Here is a 20,194-nt window from a genome sequence, read left to right as displayed (position 1 = left end):
TCTTGGTTGTGCCATAGCATGTGTACATTTGGAGTAAGTGTCCACAATAACATGGACATACTTGAGCTTACCAAAGGAGGGGATGTGAGTGACATCCATTTGCCAAATTTTATTAGGGGAGAGGCCTCGGAGGTTTACTCCCTGTGGTTGCAGTAGTCCAAGTGGCACCAGAGGGACGCAATTTTTGCAAGTTTGAACTAGATGCTTGCATTGTGTCATAGAAGGTCAGGAAACAAGGCCTTCAAATATTCGCAGACATGTGAAACTTAGTGTGGAGTATTCATGCTTTCTCCAGGAAGTCTAACGATAGTGTGTTGCAGAAAATAAATTTATCCACTGGAGAGTTGCCTGTGGCAATTAATTCAGGAAGCCCAGTATGGGATCTTCTTACATGTGGGATGAACCATGGATACTTCCTGTTTTCTGTGAGGTTCGAGCTTGGTCAATAGGGCTTACCTGTGGATCTAAAAGCTGCATAGAGAATTGCTTTTGCCACCTGGACAGAGTATTTACTGTCTGAGAAAATACTAATGGCAGAATCTGAGCTCATAATGAGTGCCTGTAATATTGCCCTAAGTTCTCCCAGCTGTACTGACCGTGAGTGGCGATCCACATGGGAAATGTCCTGTTCATTGGGAATTTTCAGAATAACACCGAAGGTGTGTGTGTTTGTATCGGTGAACACACATGGTGCCGATGGTGTGTGGGGAATGGGGATATGAGGAATGCATCTTAGGAGTTGTAATCTCCAAAGTTTGGAGATTACAAGGTTTGGAGCAACTTATCGGGGGGAGATGGCTGTCAATCTGTCCAGGGAAGTCAGACAGTAAAGTTTGAAACAGAGTATTATTCTGTAAGAGTGTTGAGACCTCTGTGTATGTTAATGACAACACCAAGGTGTCTGACTCTATGTGAAAAATCTTGTTATAATAATATCTTACGATTAACCCTACCAGAAGTATGCTCTGTAGCTTACCTGTGATCTTGTGACATTCACTCCAGGCCAGATGCACTCAATATAGGGATCCATGGGCCTGCCAAATAACACCGAGTGGTGCTCCAGATGTTATTAATATTATCTCCAGTAGGGGTTTTGACTGGTCGTATCTATGGGTCTGTAACCTTGAGAGGCTGTCATTGATCATTTGAACAGTTGTCTCTGCTTGAGGGGTTAGCTTTATTTTTGAGGAAGGATCATCTCCTTTTTTCAGCAAATCAAACAGAGGGGTGAGTGCATCAGGAAGTAAACAAAGGAAAGGCCTGAGCCAATTAATCTGGCCACATAACTGTTGTAGCTCATTGAGTGAGTATTGAGACCTAATAGTCAGGGTAGGCCTAAGAGGTTGTATTTTTGCAGCAATCTTGTAGCTCAAAAACTCATATAGGGCAGAATGTTGTACTTTGTCAGTGGCTATGCAAAGGCCTAGTATTTGGAGATTGTCCATCAGCCTCTTAAGGCAAATCTGCAGTTTGTCAGAATCTGCGTGAGTAAGCAAAATGTCATCCATGTCCAGGCAATGCTGTGTAAGGGGCCTGGTCACATGAGAGACAAAGACCTGACATATGGGAGGGCTATTTTTCATCCTTTGCGGGAGGACTGTCCATTGATATCTCCGGGAGGGTATCATGGTGTTAGGTTCCCACACTGTAAAAGCGAAAAAGGGTTTATCCTGGTGTGCTATAGGGAAGGAAAAGAAGCAATCCTTGAGGTCCTTGAAGTTGATAGCAACAATAAGATAGTTGCTCAGGATGCTGGCTAGAGGGATACCTGATTGAAATGAACCTGTCTTTTTCATATGTTTGATAATTGGCCTCAAATCTTGAAGTAATCTTTGTTTCCCATTTTTCTTGGGGATTACAAAGATAGGCGTATTGTGTGGGCTTGGTGGAGGGTTCAATATGCCCAAGATCTAATTGTTCCTGAACTACTTGCTTAAGAATTGTTAATTTGGGTTCTAGTATATGCCACTGTTCCACCCAGATATGACCTGTGGTGTCCCATTCCAGGGGGATGGGATCAAGTTTAGAGGTCAAGGGAACAGTGGCCTTTAGAATTGGGGGGCACTGGTCTTCCCGATAGCCCTATCTTGTCATGTATCATTATTTCATCATATAAGGCTTTCTCATCAGTGTTTTTGACAGCATCCGTGTCCTCCAGGATGTCCCTACTCTATAAGGTGTTAGGGACTTCTGCAATCAAGGGATGAAAGGCACCCTTCTCTCCTTCCATGTCCTGCCACATGACAGAAGAGATAACTTTCCTAGTGGCCTGGTGCCCACCAATGCCTTGTATATTGGGACCGGGCTCTGTCTTCCACTTCTCATCTTGGATGCTGTATTTGATGTAATGGAAACATCAGCCCTTGTGTCTACTATGCTTTTAACAGGAGTACTGTCAAGCATAATAGTCATTCTGGGTTTGGTTCCAAATGGGTAACATCTAGCGAATTTGCAGGCGTCTGTTCCCTCTTACTGGTGGGGCTGAGAGTTGCCCCAAGGGGAGTTTAAAGGCTAGAGTTTGCAGTCCTTTTCCCAGTGATAACCCTTTTTGCATCTAGGGCAGGGTGTCTTGGGGCCAGGGTGGCTGCCATTCTTGGGACAGTACCATTTAATGTGGCCTGGCTGATTACAGCCCCAGCAAATGGGATCAGATCTTGGTTGGGAAGGTCCATTGTTCTTTTTTATTAGTAGCTTGTTGATAGCAGCTGTTAAAGCCTGAATAGGCCCCGAGAAAGGGGATACTTCTTTAGTAGCAGAAATTCACTTAGAGAGGGATTCACTGCGGACGGGGGCAATTGCAGCCCTAGTTTCGGCTGTAGCCCCTTCCCATACCAACTGTTTGACTATCAAATCTTGAATAGGGCCAGGTCGGGATGCCTCAATGACTCGGGACAAAAAGTCGGGAAACCACTCAATGGGGACTCTGGATTGAGTTTCTGAAGAGTTCATATTTTGGAGGTGTAATGTTTTAAGACTCTTCAGGTTAAAGTAAATGACATTTCCAATTCTGGATTGTTCTTAAGGACTCATATAGGCACACGACCAGTCAACATGTCTAGGGTAATGGTGATGTCATAGGAGAGGTTGCTTCTTGCTATTTTTTCTGCCTCCTCCTCGAAGGGAGCTTTCCACTGTATATATTGTGGACAAGTTAAACATTCCTTGAGGAGATTCATCCAATCAAAGGATGTTTGCAGTTGAGCTGACCATTGCTATTACACCTCCTCAAAGTAAGGAGAGCCAGGCTCAGACTCCTGAGAAGCCTTTCTCAGTAATGCTAGATCTGGTAAAAGAGTAAGTACCAGGGTCTATTTTCTGCGTTGCAACCGAGATTCACTGGGTAGGTGGAAAAGGGGTTATGAGAGGAATAGTGGGGTTGATAAGGGGCCGAGGGCCTTAAAGGGTGTCTCTTCTCGGAGCAGGAGTGTAATTCTTTCCATGAATATTTTGGAGACAGGGAGGTGGACAAGGGAACAGAGATTGCCGGATGTTGTGAAACGTCAGGGTCATCCTCGAGGCAGAGGCCTGGAGAGTCATTGTTTTGTCCTCCAAAGAGTCATTATGCTTTTGAATGATATCTTCTGCTAAAGAACCTTGAAGGCTGGCAATGATGGCTAGAAGAATCGGTATGAAAGAGGCAGGGGGAATGTGTCCCTCATGGGAAAAATGTGTCCCTTTTTCCTTGCAGATATAAGACTTTCATTCAAATTTGTGGATCCCTATGGTTTCGGGGCCAATCCAGGGTGCTAAATAGACAGCTTCCTGCCAGAAGTGATTGATATCTTTTGGTTTCACTTTAAGTCCGTGCTGAGAAAGCAGTGCTTTCAGAACTGCTAGTTGTGGGGGGTACGGTGGGAATGTTGCCCTGACTGGTTAGTGGGCTTATTAGAGGCCTCCTGGAGTCTCTCAAATATGAATGAAGCCACACTAATAACCCCCTATAAGGATCAAGAACAGGAACCAAAAACAGGAACCCAAGGGGATGGTTCAGACATAGAAGTCCCTGGAAAGGACAAACAAGAGTGTGTTTAGGATCCAATGTCTTGTGATTAGTGGGAGACTTCCTTGACTTGCTAGGTCAAGGCCATATGCCCATATGGTGTCTCCTGAGGGAAGTTCTCTTTAACAGAGAAAATCAAGGTTCCAAATTCTGGGAGGATCAGTCCCTTATGTGAATTCCTGGGTGAACCAAGGGGGAAGGAAGAGCTATAAGGTGACGCCAACCTTTATGGTAGTGTGTGCCTCAACTTGGGAGCCAATGCTCGACAAGGACAAGGAAAGGGGTTAAGAGGGTAAGAGCAAGGAAAAGGTGTTCCTTGTTCACCTTCAAGGAACCGTCAGCACATAAAACAGGGAACAGGTCCCTACCCGAGGTCAACCGGGGGCCAGCCCTGAGGTGCACGGGTGTGAGCAGACATTGGGTGCCAGATGTTGCTGTGGGTCACTCGGCTACCTCAGTTGCGGTGGGTGTGGGGGACACAGAGTCAAAACACAGACACCAGGAGCTGGTGAGAGCAGGTAGGTGGCAGACCTCAGCCGACCTCCAGCAAGCTTGTTTAATGCAGAAGTGATTACAATTGATGGGCGCATCCTCCAGTCATACATAGGCAAACAGGTTATATAACATTTAGAAACTAATCATCTTATGATTAATGTAACTGCACTATGAGGAAGCTCTAAATATTGCTACACGGTGGAAAGCAGACTGGTAGGGTCATTGTCCCTATGAAAAGGGGGCGTTATGAGTTGGGGGAATCATGCCCTGAGGCCCTTGTCTCTTCTCTGTTCCCTGGCAACTCCGACCTCAATCTCTGAGGCTCGCTAGAGCAGAGCGCCTCATCCTGCAGGTGTTCCTGTCAGGCCTGTAGGAGCATAAGTTTTCCTAGCACTTGGAGCTGCTCGTAGTTGTGAGTTGCAAACTGAAAGTTACTCCCACAACATTTCTCACAGAAATAGAAAAAGCAGTCATGAAAATCGTGGAAAAATAAGAGACCCAGAATAGCTAAAGCAATCCTTAGCAAGAAGAGTGAAGCAGGTAGCATCACTATACCAGACCGTAAACTATACTACAGAGCAATAGTAACAAAAACAGCATGGTATTGGCACCAAAATAGACTAGTAGACCAGTGGTACAGAATAGAGGACACAGAGACTAACCCACATAATTACAGTTATCTTATATTGGACAAAGGTGCCAAAAACATGCATTAGAGAAAAGATAGCCTCTTTAACAAATGGTGCTGGGAAAACTGGAAATTCATATGCAACAAAATGAAATTAAACCCCTATCTCTCACCATGCATTAAAGTGGATTGAGGACTTAGGAATTAAACCAGAGACCCTGTGTAAAACAGAAGAAAAAGTAGGCCCCAATTTCCATCATATCAGATTAGACCCCTACTTCCTTAATAAGACTCCCATAGTGCAAAAATTAAAATCAAGAATTAATAAATGGGATGGATTCAAACTAAAAACTTCTTCTCAGCAAAGAAACAATCAGGGAGGTGAATAGAGAACCTGGGAGCAAATATATACCACTTGCACATCAGATAGGGCACTAATCTCCAGGGTATATAAAGAACTCAAAAAGCTAAACACCAAAATAACAAATAACCCAATCAATAAATGGGCCAAGGAGCTGAACAGACACTTCTCAGAAGGTGATATATAATCAATCAACAAATATATGAAAAAAGGTTCAACATGTCTAGCTATTAGAGAAATGCAAATCAAAACTACTCTAAGATTTCATCTCACTCCAGTCAGATTGGCCGCTATTAAGAATACAAACAACAGTAAGTATTGGTGAGAATGTGGGGAAAAAGGCATGCTCATACATTGCTGGTGGGACTGAAAATGGTGCAGCCAATATGGAAAGCAGTATGGAGATTTCTTGGAAAACTTGGAATGGAACCACCATTTGACCCAAATATCCCAATCTTTGGTCTATACCCAGAGGCTTAAAAACAGCACACTACAGGGATACAGCCACATCAATGTTTATAGGAGCACAGTTCACAGTAGCTAAACTGTGGATCCAACCTAGATGCCCTTCAGTAGATGAATGGATAAAGAAAATGTGGTATATGTACACAGTGGAATATTACTCCGCAGTAAAAGAGAATAAAATTATGACATTTACAAGTAAATGGATGGAGTTGGAGAATATAATGCTAAGTGAAGTTAGCCAGTCCCAAAAAAACAAATGCTGAGTAGTAGTATGCTGGTAGTGCACTTGCCTAGCACGTGTGAGTGTTTTCTCTGATATAAGGAGGCAGACTCATAGTGGGGTTAGGAGGGGAAGCATGGGAAGATTAGACGAACTCTAGAGAGGACAAAGGGGTGGAAGGGGAAGGGAGAGGGCAAGAGGTATAAAAAAGATGGTGGCATGAGATGGACATCATTACATGTATGAAGACATGAATGGTATGATTATACTTTGTATACAACCAGAGATATGAAAAATTGTGCTCTATATGTGTAATATGAATTGTAATGCATTCTCCTGCCATATATAACAAATTATAATAAAAAAAATAAAATTAAAAGGAAAAGAATATGGATTTAAAATATCTTTTCAATAAATGGTACCAAATTGTATTTTATGACCAGATTAGAATTACTAGACTTATAATGAGCATGTTATTAAAAATCTAGACTGTTTCACCTAATTCCAGTATAAACTTTTCCCCCCTAAATAACATAAAGTTTGGGCTAGGGTTGTGGCTCAGTGGTAGTGCGCTTGCCTAGCATGAGTGAGGCACTGGGTTCGATTCTTAACACCACGTATAAACAAATAAATGAATAAAGGTCCATCAATAACTAATAAGAATTTTTTAAAAATAAAGTTTACATAATCAACCAAATATTCTTAAGAACAAGTCTGTAGCTGGGCGTGGTGGTGCACACCTGTAATCCCAGCAGCTCAGGAGGCTGAAACAGAAGGATTGGGAATTCAAACCCAGCCTCAACAATTTAGGAAGGCCCTAAGCAATTTAGGGAGACCCCATCTCTAAAATATAAAAAAAGGGATAGAGATGTGGCTTTCTTTTTTTCTGGTGCTGGGGATTAGAACCCAGGCCTTGTGCATGTGAGGCAAGCAGAGTCAGTGTTTCTGTGCCAAATATTATAATAGCTATCATAGTTAGTCAAAAACTATGGGAAATCCACTGTTTGTTTTACTGTTATATTTTATCTACTATATAAAAATATTTTTGCCTTTTATTTCTAAGGGATGAAAGTCCAATGAAAGCAAACTTCCTTCAAAACATGGTAGAAGACAGAACAGAATCTGCGTTATCATATTATGAATTCCTCTTGCATATTCAGCAACAAGTAAATAAATGAACAAATGAAGAAATTTGATTTAGTTATTGCTAAGGAAATCACAAAGCAGAATTCCTGGGAATGTGTAATACCTTCCTTTTCTATTTTAATTTGTAAACTAATGTGATGATTAAGATGTTTTCACTGTGATTTCAACAAACTATAGCAAATAAAGGACTACAGCAGAGACTCAAACATAAAACTCTGAAAATACTGTATTTTTCAAATCAAAATATATCTACATATGATTGGATACCTTTTTTCCTTTGCTGCCAATTATGTTCAAGTTGTTACAGATTGAAATAAGGAAAAGATATTATAGAGGTAAAGTACATTTTGTAAAATAAAGACTTCTGTGTTCCACATGTATATTTTTTATTTTTCTGAGTTTTTGGCTGCTACATTTAAAACCTCATGAGACTACGTGTTGGAGGGAAGTTATGAATCCATTAATAATGATCTTTTTACAATTGGGAAATCCAAAAGTAAATAGAATGTAGAAGAGCTAGAATTCCATACCCCATACTGTTTTGTTTTATTTTTAAAGAAAAGTATCATCATGTTAAATTAAACAGGCAAACTAACTGTAGTCTATCTTGAGAAGAATATGAAGTAACACATTCAAGCTTTAAAATCTGTCAGTATTCTCTATACTTGAAGAACAAAATCACTTTGATTTGAAGTGAAAGATGTAATTAGGTGGTTCTCTGATTTGGCTGCAGATGACTTGGACATACTGTTTTCTTTGCAATGAAAAGAATTTGAGCTGTCTTCATAAATATTGGGACTGGCAATGATAATAGGGAAATGAGAAATTTAGTTATCTTGATCCTTTAGGTGTGCTTTTATTTGGTACATTTCTGCTCCGTGATATATAATAAAAGTGCTTTTCTGGTGAAATGAGGATGAATGAAAGAAGTTAAAGGTTTCTAAAATGTTATGTCAAATGCATCAGTAACATTTTTCTAAGAAGTTTGATAATTAAATTGGGATATTATTATTCTGGGATATTAAAACCTATTAAAGCATGAATGCTGCTGTTTGATTTGGTGAATATTAAGATTACACAAATCCAATATATTGAAGTTATAAAAGAAACTTGGTTGCTGAACATGCTCAAAAGACTGCTTTTTTGATTCAGCTAGAGAATATAATCAAAACTTACTGAGCAGATTTTGTTTACAAACAGGTAAATTACATCTGTGTATTTACAGTGCTGTGATATAATTAATATCTTTAAGAGTTTGGCTCAGTTTTCACCGATTCATCTTGTCTCGTATGAACTTCTTAAAAAGATAATGTACATGTATAATACTTGATGAAAAGACTTTTGGTTTTTGTTTTAATAGGTTACAAAATGTGTTTACAATCTTGGTCTTACATGATCACCAATGAATAGTAACTTTCAGGTTTACATCCATGTGGGCTGACTTAACTGAATTGTTTGGTGTGGGGAAGAAGCAAATCCCTCTAGAGTACACAACTACTACTTGCCAGCTGGATTAGAATAATTGTGTTTATGAAAATACCATCTCTTTAAGCAGTGTTAAGATTCGTTTTCAACCTGGGTGCGGAGGTGCATGCCTGTAATCCCAGCAGTTTAGGAGGCTGAGGCAGGAGGATCTTGAATTCAAAGCCAGCCTAAGCAAAAGCTAGCTCAGTGGCTGAGTGTCCCTGAGTTCAATCCCTGGTCCTTCCCCTCAACACCCAGCCTCCCGCAAAAAAAAAAAAAAAAGAATCATTTTCAGTGTGCAAGTGGTACATTGAATTGGAAGGTTTCTTGAAAGCTCTTTCTTTTGTTAGGAAGCAATTTTTAAATTACAGCAAATTAAATTTATATTTTCCCATCTTTTTAAGAAACCGTCATTACACACTGATGTTTCTTAAAAGAACTAATTTTTTTACATTTTAAGAAATTAAATGAATTATTCATTTAATGTAATTTTAAACTTTTACATTTATAAGTTCTTTCTGAATAGTAATGAAAAATCTTCCAGAAGGAAACATTTGTGCTTCTAGGGATAATCTTCCTTGTGCCTCACTACATCCCTAAGTGGATATGACTTGTGTTATTACCACATACTTTGTTAGTGTATTTCAAGAATTTACTTTGAAAAATTATTTTAAATATTGTGTAACATGCAATTCAGAATAATTTTATAACAGGTCATAAAAAAACACATAACTTTAGTTAGGATTCACAATATTTGTTCTCCAGGATTCACAATATTTGTTCTCCAGGTAATAAGAGAATGAATGAAACTTTTGGGAATATTGATATATAAAACAATTATTCTTTTGCAATATGAATGTGTTTTTTAGTTAGTTTTTTTTTTGTTTGCAGTAAGGCACTATCTGCCATTATCATCTTGTATTACTTTTTGATGTAAAGCAACTAATATTTACACTATACCATATTTTTTTTATTGTAGTTGTAAATTATGAAAGATCCTTGAATTTTCTACAGATCTACAACTACTAAAGTAACAGACAAGGGCAATCTTGGTATATAAATCTGAGCATGACAGTTCTACCATAAAAAGTACTCTATTTTTCTAATTTCTAGAATTTTTAAAATAACATTTCTGTAAGTCTGACATACTAATATTCACTCAAGCAGTACCATTTATTTTAGTTTGCATATGTCTTCATTGTTTTTAATTTAATGTATTGAGTCTAATAGACTGTTTTGCAATAATTAGAATAAAAGATTTATTTCTTCTAATCAAAGATGCATAACAGCTATTATCTAGGGGACCACCAAATGTGATTTTGAGATTTTGTTAGCTATTACAAATCTAATCCTTATATAGAAATTTTAATTTTGTAAAGTAGTGTATAATATTGTAACATTCAATTCTTGTTCTCAATTCAAATATGTATTGATCTTCAATGTGCTGTGTTACATCTTGCTTCTCTAAAATGTTAGAGACAAGATTTGTCTTCCTTTTTACAGTTTGTAATTTTCACTGTTTTATTCCTGTAAAAAAAAAAAAAAGAAAAAGTCATTTGTAACCCATGCAAACAATTGTTTGATCTGTGCTAACTTATCAATTTGACTATTCAATAAAGTTAATTGAAAGAGCTTACAAACAGTGACTGGTTATTTTAAATGATAGGAAACAACTTGCCAATCACTGAGCAGGGCTATGTTGTGTATCCACATTAAATCACTGGAAAATTATTGCTAGAAAATTTTAAATCTCCGTCGGTGTCTGTGAAATTATACACTGAATTTTTGGTGCTCACTATACAAGGATAGCTAGGTTTCAAATTCCAGATTGAAAGTTGTTTTTTCTTGGATATTGTCAACATATTGCTTAATTGTCTTGTGGGTCCTTCTATTCCTGAAAAGAAGATAACTGATAATCTTATCTGTTAGCTATTAGGAGTTTTATCCCTTTTTTTTTTTTAAAGAGAGAGGAGAGAGAGAGAAAGAATTTTTAATATTTATTTTTTAGTTATTGGCAGACACAACATCTTTGTTGGTATGTGGTGCTGAGGATCGAACCCGGGTCGCACGCATGCCAGGCGAACACGCTACCGCTTGAGCCACATCCCCAGCCCAGGAGTTTTATCCTTAACGTTCTATAGGTTTATTATTCTGGGCTTATTATTTACCCTGTTTGTTATTCAGAACAAACTTGAATCTGAAGTTCCATGTCTGTTTTTAATTTGAGAAAATTCCCATCCATTTGCTTTTTTTGGGGGGGGTACCAAATTTCTTTATTTGAAGGAATGGTACAAATTAAAGAACATAAGTGGATGTTTTGGTACAACTTATAGAAAAGGTAAAGGTAACCCCAATATGCATGCACTGCCTTGGTGACCAGGGAAGTCACTTGCACGGCTATGGGAAAGTCAGGCTGAGAGCCATTTGCTTTTAAATATTTGCTTCTATTTTTTTACCCCCAGAATTCTTATTTGACATTTGTTTTCACTAATTCTTTTTTTGCATTGGGGATTGATCCTAGAGAGAACTTCATACTAAACTACATCCCTAGCCCTTTTTATTTTTTTATTTTGATATAGGGTCTGATGAAGTTGCCTTGAAATTTAGACCCTCCTGCCTCAGCCTTCTGAGTCACTGGGATTATATGCATGTGCCACCATGCCCAGCTCACTTAATTTTTTATGCGAAATCTGTTTAAGATTTGTATCTGCAGTTTATATGAAATTATTATTATTAGCCTCTCTAGAAAGTGCTAGGTTTAGCCAAGTGTGGTGGCACATGTCTGTAATCCCAGCGATTTTGGAGGCTGAGACAGGAGGATCACAAGTTCAAAGCTAGTCTCAGCAATTTAGGGGAGGTCCTAAGCAACTTAGCAAGACCCTGTCTCAAAAAAAGGGGGAGGCTGGTGATGTCACTCAATGGTTAAGAACTCCTGAATTAAATCTCCAGTACCAAAAAAAAAAAAAAAAAGAAAGAAAGAAAGTGCTAGGTTTAAATGAAAATATGTAATACATTGGAAATACCAAGTTTTAACACTTAATTGTAAAAGAAAGTTTTCTTTAAATGTATAGCAAGTTTGGATACCTCAGCGCTAGACTTAAAGCAAAGTGGTGCATTTAAAAACAATAATTTTAAAAGGCTGAGTTTGCCCATGGAAAGCCTATGGTGGTAGAGATAGAAATTACTGCAAGAATAAAAAGTATGCACATTTATTAATGAATTACACATTAGTGCCAGGAAGACCAATCACATGACATTCTTTATTCAAGAATCACTGGGAAGTACCAGGATAATCAGTGAACTACAGAAAAATAGTCCTTCAAAATAAATAAGCATGGAATATGAAATCTGGATTCTTTAAACTCTTACCTGACTAAATGAGTGATCATACATCAACACATCTATTTATTCATCTATCAACACATCTGGTTTTTGTAGGCTCCCAAACCCACAAATCTCGTTTACCCTGGAATCGAATCTGTTTTTAAAGGAAAAGAGCAACCATGGGTGTGTAGCTCAGTAGTAGAGCACTTCCCTAGCACATGGGAGCTTCTAGGTTCAATGCCCAGCACCAAAAATAAGGGGATTTTGTCTTTTGTTTACTTTTGGTACAGGAGATTTAACCCAACGTTGCTTTACTACTGTGCTACATCCCCAGCCCTTTTTGTTTTTTATTTTGAGAGGCTCTCACTAAGTTGCTTAGGGGCTTCACTAATTGCTGAGGCTGTCCTTGAACTTGGGATCCTTTTGTCTCAGCCTCTAGGGCCCCTGGGATTACAGGTGTGCACCTCTACGCCTGTCAAAAATAAGGGGATTTTGGGCTGGGATACAGTTCAGTGGCAAAGTCCTGGGTTTGATCCCCAGTTCCAAAAAGGGTGGGGGAGAGGTTAAAAAGGAGATGTAGCTGGATGTGGTGGTGCACATCTATAAATAAATCCCAGCAAATAAATCTCAAGAGGCTGAGACGGGAAGATCACAAGTTCCAGACCAGGCTTAGCAATTTAGCAAGACTCAAAAAATAAAAAGGACTGGAGATGTGGCTTAGTGTGTAAAGCACCCCTGGGTTCAATCCCCAGAGCCAAAGTAAAGGGGAAATGCATATTGTAACTTGCATATTTATGAGCTTATACTTTCATCCAGTTTGTGATTATTTCCTTCAGACACTGATTACCGACAAGAGGAGACTGGACCTCTCTGAATACAAATTTCTTTTGTTTCTTTTTTTTTTTAATGTCTGGAATTATTTTTTTAATTTGTTTTTTGTGGTTGTAGATGGACAGCATATATTTATTTTATTTATTCATTTTTATGTATTGCCGAGGATCGAGCCCAGTGTCTCACACATGCTAGGAAAGTGCTCTGCCACTGAGCTACAGCCCCAGCCCCAGCCCCGAATATGAATTTCTTATAATTAAACCTTTCTCACCTGGTGGCGGGGGTGGGGGGGTGTTGTGGCTCAGTGATAGAGCACTTGCTTAGCATGTGCAAGACATTGGATTCGATCCTTGGCACCACATAAAAATGAATAAATAAAGGTATAAAAAAAGTTGTATCTGTTTTTAAAAAGTACTTAAAAATAAACCTTTCTCATTTCAGATATTCACTTAAACATTACAAAGAAACTTTTAAAATAATTAATGCTAGTTTGAAGGTTTGCAACCCAGGGATTGAAGAAAAACACTACTCCTTAAATTTTTAAATTTAAAATAGAGATAACTGGTATGATTCTGAATTAGTTGAGAATTATTTTTCTGAAGCGATCTTACTGTGTTGCACAAGCTACTCAAGCCACAGAACCTGTCTTGAAACTTTTAACACTATTTTTTGGGGGGAAAGGAGGCATGGAACCAGGGCCTCACACATGCTAAACATGTGCCTTACCACTGAGCTACATCCCCAGCCCCCTGAGTTTAACATTTACAACTAGCTAAGTAGCTGGTGAAAATGACTGATGAAGAAATGAACAACCAATATATTGGTAAAACTAGAAAGTCCATCCACAATCAAAGAACTTGCTTTTCAAGTGTTCCTCCTTTCCTTGTTCGTGTGCATATGAACTATGTACACACATAAATCATAGTGAAAGTTTGATTTTGCTTTATATATTATACATGTTGCTTTATCATTGTTAATGTTTGACTAATAGCCCATAATTAGCTATTTAATAAGTACTCATCTCCCAGTATTGGAAATTCTAAGGTTTCACAGTTTTTCACAAAACATTTTATGCCAATAGTTTCTTTTTCCTTTTTTTTTTTTCCTTTGGTACCAAGGATTGAACCCAGGGGATCTTTACCACTGAGTCATGTCCTCATCCATTTTTAGTTTTTATTTTAGGACAGGGTCTCACTGAGTTGTTGAGACTTGAATTTGCAATCCTCTGTGCCTCAGCCTCTGGAGTTGCTGGGATTACAGGCATGTGCCACCACATCAGGCAGTTTTTTCCTTCTTGTTAATAATTATGTTAAATTTTAAGTGGTCACTAAAAAAATAAATAAATAAAATTATTTGGTTCCAAGTACATAATTGTGACAATGCTAATTTACACCAGCACACCATCTGTGTTAGCTTTTCATCATGATATGGTACATGATTTCATTCTCATAAATGGAGACTCTTTCTTAAATTTTGGTTAGAATTAATTGGTATCATAACTAGCACTTCTTCCAATTTTGTTTCTCCATGGTGATACCAAACTAAATCATTTAGAAGGATGAGATTTGTTGTAATTCTGACTGTTATATGTAAGGGAACATGCAAAACAATATTGCCTGAAACAGTGCATCAATACATCTAATCTGTGAAAAAATGTGGTGCAATATGTGTAAATTATTCTTAATTTCTGTTTTTTTTTTTTTTCCTTGAGAATTAAGACTATGCGGCCCAAGCTGTTCTTAAATTTGTAAGCTCACAAAAGTCTCCCACCTCAGCCTCCCCATTAGGCGAGACTAGAGTCCTACACCACCATACCTGGCCCTACAAATTTTTCTTAAGGCACCATCTGGAGTTCGGAGATCTAGATTTGTGCAGATACACAGGGGAAACTTTTCCAATATTTTAGAAATTATCAACTAAAGACAATTCAAGTATTAATACTTTAAAATTAACTAGGATTTAACTTTCAATCAAGGGTGACATTTGTACACACACACACACACACACACACACACACACACAGCCCCTATACTGGGACTGAACCCAGAGATGCTCTACCGCTAAATTCCATCCCTAGCCATTTTTCAAATTTTGAGACAAGGTCTCACTAAGTTGCTGAGACTGGCCAAGAACTTGAACTTCCGATCCTCTTGCTTCAGCTTCCCAAAGTAGCTACAATTACAGTCGTGTTTCACCATACCTGGCTCCGTCATCTTATTCTTTGTTGAGCTCCTTCTGTTGCTGAATCCAAAAAAGGTCTTCTTTTTCTCCACTTCTTTCCTTATATAAACGCAATGTTTCCATGCTGAGAAACGGAACCCAGGAATCAGGCACACAAGATAAATGCTCAACCACTGTGCTTCCTAGCTTCCTGATGTCAGGGTTTCTTTGTAGGGAGCCCAGTAGGCTGCTTCACCATCTGTTAGCTTTTCATCATTGTGACATAAACAACTTAAAAGAAGGAAAGATGTATTTTGGCTTATGGTTTCAGTCCGTGATCACTTGGCCCTTCCCTTTGGGCCTTTGTTGAAAAAGAACATCGTGGTGGGGAGCCGGAGAGGAAAAGGGGATGCGGAGGAGTGAAAGGGAGAGAAGGGAGTCCAGGACACACAACCCCCTGTGACCCACCTCCAGAAGTTTCCACCACCTCCTGTTAAGCCTACCAGCTGGGGGCCAGGCCTTACTGTGTGTGTGTGTGTGTTTTGCTGGTGATTGAACCCAGGACTTTGTGCATGCTAGGCAAGCACTCTACCAACTGAACTATTTCCTCAGTCCCTACATCAAACTTTTCCCATGATTTTTTGCAAGGGAAGGAGTGAACTTTTCCCATGATTTTTTGCAAGGGAAGAAGCACAGGTCCCAGACGGATGGTCAGAAGAGTTGTTTATCTTATTTTTGTGAAGGTCAGTGAGTTTCCAGACCCTGAGAACCTAAAAGAAAACAAATGATCCAAAAAACCCTGTTGATCCATGTTCGGCTTTTGTAATGGCCAATTTTTGCTACGTGCTGTCCTCTCATCAATTCAGGTATGACTTTTCCCATGGGATGGGACTTGGGAGTGGTGAAGCACTTTGGAGTTTAATCAGGCAAGAGGAAGGAAAGGAAACAAATCTAAGACTGGGGAAAGAAATTAACTTGTGCTGGAAAGATTTTTCTTTAGCCCATTACATGGCTCCATTGTGAGGCCCCATTGTTTTTGGAACTGCAGCAGTGGACAAAACAGTGCTTGCCTTCATGGAGCTTGCGTTCCAGTTGGCGAGAAACAGAGAAAACTAGTATATTTAGCAGGTGAAATGGTTATAAGCACGAAGAAGAAAGTAAGATGGAGAAGGGCACTAGGGAGTGTTAGCAATTTAGATAGAATAGGCACGCAAGCTTCAATAGGAAAGTTTCCTTTGAAACAAAAATACGTGAAGAAACCCTAGGAACAACCAGGCGTGCACTGGGAAAAAGTGCAGCTGCGGATGGGAATCGGCACCAAGAAAAAGACCCGGCGCAAAGCTCCCGGAAGCGTCTCTCTCGAACTGTGTATTTTCCCGGGCTCTGAGCGAGAAGGCAGATCTGGAGACAACCGCCTTGTCGCAACAGCCTCCATTTTACTTCCTGGCAAAATACAAAATGAACCCGCTTCTCACTGGCATCTTTTTCCTGTCAATCAGGGTGCCGATTCTATTCACCTCCGAGGGAACACAGAAAGGATCCGTTCGCGGATAAGGGGTGAAGTGAGGCTCAGCCAAAGCCGGGAAGGACCCAGCATCTGGCTCTACCCTCACTCAAGATGGCAGCCAGAGCTGAGTGCGCGGCCTATCCGAGCAGGGCGCATGCTCCGTGGGCGGCCACGGGCTCCCGCGCAGCGGATCGACCTGGAAGAGGTGGTTTGGAGTCGCGGCACCTCCCTCTTCACCCCCAAGGTCGCTGCCGCTCCTCGTGTACGACGGGAAGGACGGAGCCAATAGCCTTAGCTGCTGCCAGTGGGGAAAGGCCGGGTTGCGAGCCTGTGGGCTTCTTAGTGTCAGGATTGGAATTATTAATGATCAGCAATTCTGCTTCTGGGTATATGACCCAAAGAATTCCTGAATGTATGGTGCCCAAGAGACATTTGTATACCCATGTTCATAGCATTATTTAAAGTAGCTAGAAGGTGGAATTAACCCAAATGGCTGTCAATGGGAGATAAGTGGTATATACATATAATGGAATATTATATGTATATATAATATTCCATTATATGTATATATGGAATATTATTCAGCCTTTAAAAGGAAGGAAACTCTGCAATATGCTACAGCATTGATGAACTTTGAAGATATTAGGCCGGAGTGAACAGAGTGGTCACAAAAAAGACAAATACTGGGCTGGGGCTGTGGCTCAGCGGTAAAGCGCTCGCCCCTGGGTTCCATCCTCAGCACCACATAAAAGAAAACAAAGGTATTGTGTCCAACTAAAAATAAATATATTAAGAAAAAGACAAATGCTGCAAAGTTCTACTTAATAAATTGCCAGAGACTGTAGGAAAAGGAGAATGGCAAATTATTGTTTAGTGTGTGTAGAGTTCCAGTTTTACCTGGGCTAGGGATGCAGCTCAGTGTTAAGAGTGCTTCCCAAGCATGCCCTTGCTCCTGGTTCAGTCCCTAGCACTGCAAAACAGAAATTCTTTTTTAAAGAATTATGGAAATTGGGCTGGGATTGTGGCTCAGGTAGAGCGCTTGCCTGGGGTGGGGTGGGGGTGGGGTTCTGATCCTCAGCACCACATAAAAGTAAAGGCGTTGTGAAAAGGCATTGTATTTTGTCCATCTACACCTAAAAAAAAAAAATGTTAAAAAAAATTATGAAAATTGGCCTGGCGTGGTGGCGAGACGCTAACACCAGAGAATCACCAGTTCAAAAGCAGCCTCAGCAAAAGCGAAGCACTAAACAACTCAGTGAGACTCTGTCTCTAAATAAAATTCAAAATAGGACTGGGGATTTGGCTTTGTGGTCAAGTGCCTTTGAGTTCAATCCCTGGTACCCATCCCCCAAAATAATTGTTTTTTAAAAAGCTGGGCACAGTAGTGCATCCCTGTAATCCCAGAGGCTCAGGAGATTGAGGAGAAATTGCAAGTTCAAAGCCAGCCTCAGCAATTTAGTGAGACCTTGTCTCAAGATTTAAAAATGAATGAATGAAAGAACTGGAGGTGTGGCTCTGTAGTTAAACCCCCCTGATTCAATCCTCATTATAAAGAGGGGGGAAAATGATGGTAAATGTTTATGTTATATGTACCTTACCTTACCACAATTAAAAAAAAAAAAGTTTAAAAATCAGTTGGTCAGGGCTGGGAATGTGGCTCAAGCGGTAGCGCGCTCGCCTGGCATGCGTGCGGCCCGGGTTCGATCCTCAGCACCACATACCAACAAAGATGTTGTGTCCACCGAGAACTAAAAAATAAATATTAAAAATTCTCTCTCTCTCTCTCTCAAAAAAAAAAATGAGTTGGTTTTTCTATGGACTCTATTTTATTTCATTGATCTCCATGGCTGACCTTCTACCAGAATCACATTTATAGTCACTACTGTAATTTTACAACAAATTTGGAAATCATAGTGTGTGGGGCTTCAAACTTTGTTCTTATTAAATATGTTTGTTATTCTTGGTTCCTTGAATTTCCACTGAATATCAGGATTAGCTTGTCAAAACTGAGCAAGTATACTAGATGGGATTTTGACAAAGATTGCATTGAATCTGTAGGTTGATATGAAGAGTATTACCATCTTAATAACATTAAAGATCCATGAACACAGAATGGTTTTCCATTATTTAGAGCTTTAATTTCTTTCAATAATGTTTTGTTGGTTTTGGTGTTCTACATCTTGTACTTCTTTTATTAAGTTCTTAAGATTTTATTATTTTTATTCTAAGTGGACTTGTTTTTTTAATCATTTTTGCACTGTTAATTGCTAGTGTATAGAAATCCAATTGATTTTTTATATAGATCTTTTTTCCTGTAATCTTATTTATCATTTTTAATAGTTTTTTAATTGGGTTCTATAGTTGTTGTTTTTTTTTTTTTTTTAAGAGAGAGAGAATTTTAACATTTATTTATTTTTTCTTAGTTCTCGGCGGACACAACATCTTTGTTGGTATGTGGTGCTGCTGAGGATCGAACCCGGGCCGCACGCATGCTAGGCGAGCGCGCTACCGCTTGAGCCACATCCCCAGCCCAAGTTGTTGTTTTAATATACAAGATTATGTCCTGCCAGGTGTCATGGTGCACACCTGTAATCCCAGCAGCTCTGGAGGCTGAGACAGGAGGTTTTTGAGTTCAAAGCCAGCCTAGGCAACAGGAGGCGCTAAGCAACTCAGTGAGACCCTGTCTCTAATAAAATACAAAATAGGGCTGGGGAGGTGGCTCATTGGTTGAGTGCCCCTGAGTTCAATCCCTGGTACCCCCCACCCCCCAAAAAATCATGTCCTCTTCAAATAGAGGTAGTTTTAATTCTTCTATTCAATATGACTGATTTTTTAATTTCATATTAATATCTTATTATCCTAGCTAAACTTTCTGGTACAATGCTGAATAGGAATGGCAAGAGCCAGGCATACTGGCACACACCTGTAATCCTAATGACTTGGCAGACTGAGGCAGAAGAATCAGAAGTTCAAGGCCAACCTGGACAACTTAGCAAGACCCTAGCTCAGTTGGTAGAGTGCATGCCTCCCATGCACAATGCCCTGAGTTCAATCCCTGCACAATAAATAAATAAATAAATAATAACTATAAAAGGGCTAGGAATGTAGTTCAGTGTTAAGAGCATCCCAGATCTAATCCCCGATGCTGGGGAGATGGGGGTAGAAGGAGTGGTAAGCGGCTTACTTAGACTAAAATTGAAACAGTGGCACTGATAGATTAGATGGTCCTTGTGCAAGGATGACATGCAAATTTATGAAATGTTCCATATTTTTAATGATATTGTACAAATTGTATTGCTATAGTGTATGCCTGTTCGGATACATCACACAAATCCCACCTCTGTGTACACCCATAATGCAACAATATGAGGTGGGGGAGAAGTGGCATGAGCAGGCACTCTCTGCTGTGTTCCTGAATTTAGGAGGAAAGCTTTTTTCTTTTACCACTAGGTATAATGTTAACCTGTGGGTTTTTTGTTGTTGTTGAAGTACTATATCAGATGAAGAATTTGCTCTTTTTTTTGTTGTTGTTTTTTGGTACTAGGGATTGAACTCAGGGGCCCTTGACCACTAAGCCACACTCCCAGCCCTTT

At 39.5% G+C, this 20,194-nt stretch overlaps 1 protein-coding gene, 1 long non-coding RNA gene and 1 other non-coding gene across 4 annotated transcripts in view; 2 read left to right on the top strand and 1 right to left on the bottom strand.

Annotated features, from left to right (window-relative positions):
- The window catches only part of Sec24a (SEC24 homolog A, COPII component), a 78,272-nt gene extending 67,853 nt beyond the window's left edge, over positions 1-10,419 (top strand). The window contains exon 23 of one of the 2 annotated variants that reach the window (XM_005335737.4): positions 7,233-10,419. In XM_005335737.4, coding sequence (XP_005335794.2) covers positions 7,233-7,347 — 115 coding nt within the window. In that variant the 3' untranslated portion in view covers positions 7,348-10,419. The remainder of the gene's footprint in view (positions 1-7,232) is intronic. The other variant, XM_078019542.1, reaches the window with a different exon arrangement.
- Positions 10,014-17,114, bottom strand: LOC120885275 (uncharacterized). Its single transcript, XR_013425030.1, has 2 exons — positions 15,135-17,114; positions 10,014-10,306 (listed from the first exon to the last, which is right to left on the bottom strand). It is a non-coding gene; the product is annotated as an uncharacterized LOC120885275 (long non-coding RNA).
- Positions 17,115-19,772: 2,658 nt separating this feature from the next.
- On the top strand, positions 19,773-19,874 carry LOC120885965 (U6 spliceosomal RNA). The gene has a single exon (XR_005728753.2). It is a non-coding gene; the product is annotated as a U6 spliceosomal RNA (small nuclear RNA).
- Positions 19,875-20,194: the final 320 nt, after the last annotated feature.

This window comes from Ictidomys tridecemlineatus, chromosome 1 (genome assembly GCF_052094955.1).
Source record: "Ictidomys tridecemlineatus isolate mIctTri1 chromosome 1, mIctTri1.hap1, whole genome shotgun sequence".
In the NCBI taxonomy this organism is placed as follows: Eukaryota; Metazoa; Chordata; class Mammalia; order Rodentia; family Sciuridae; genus Ictidomys; species Ictidomys tridecemlineatus.
This window is presented reverse-complemented; position numbering and strand designations above follow the sequence as displayed.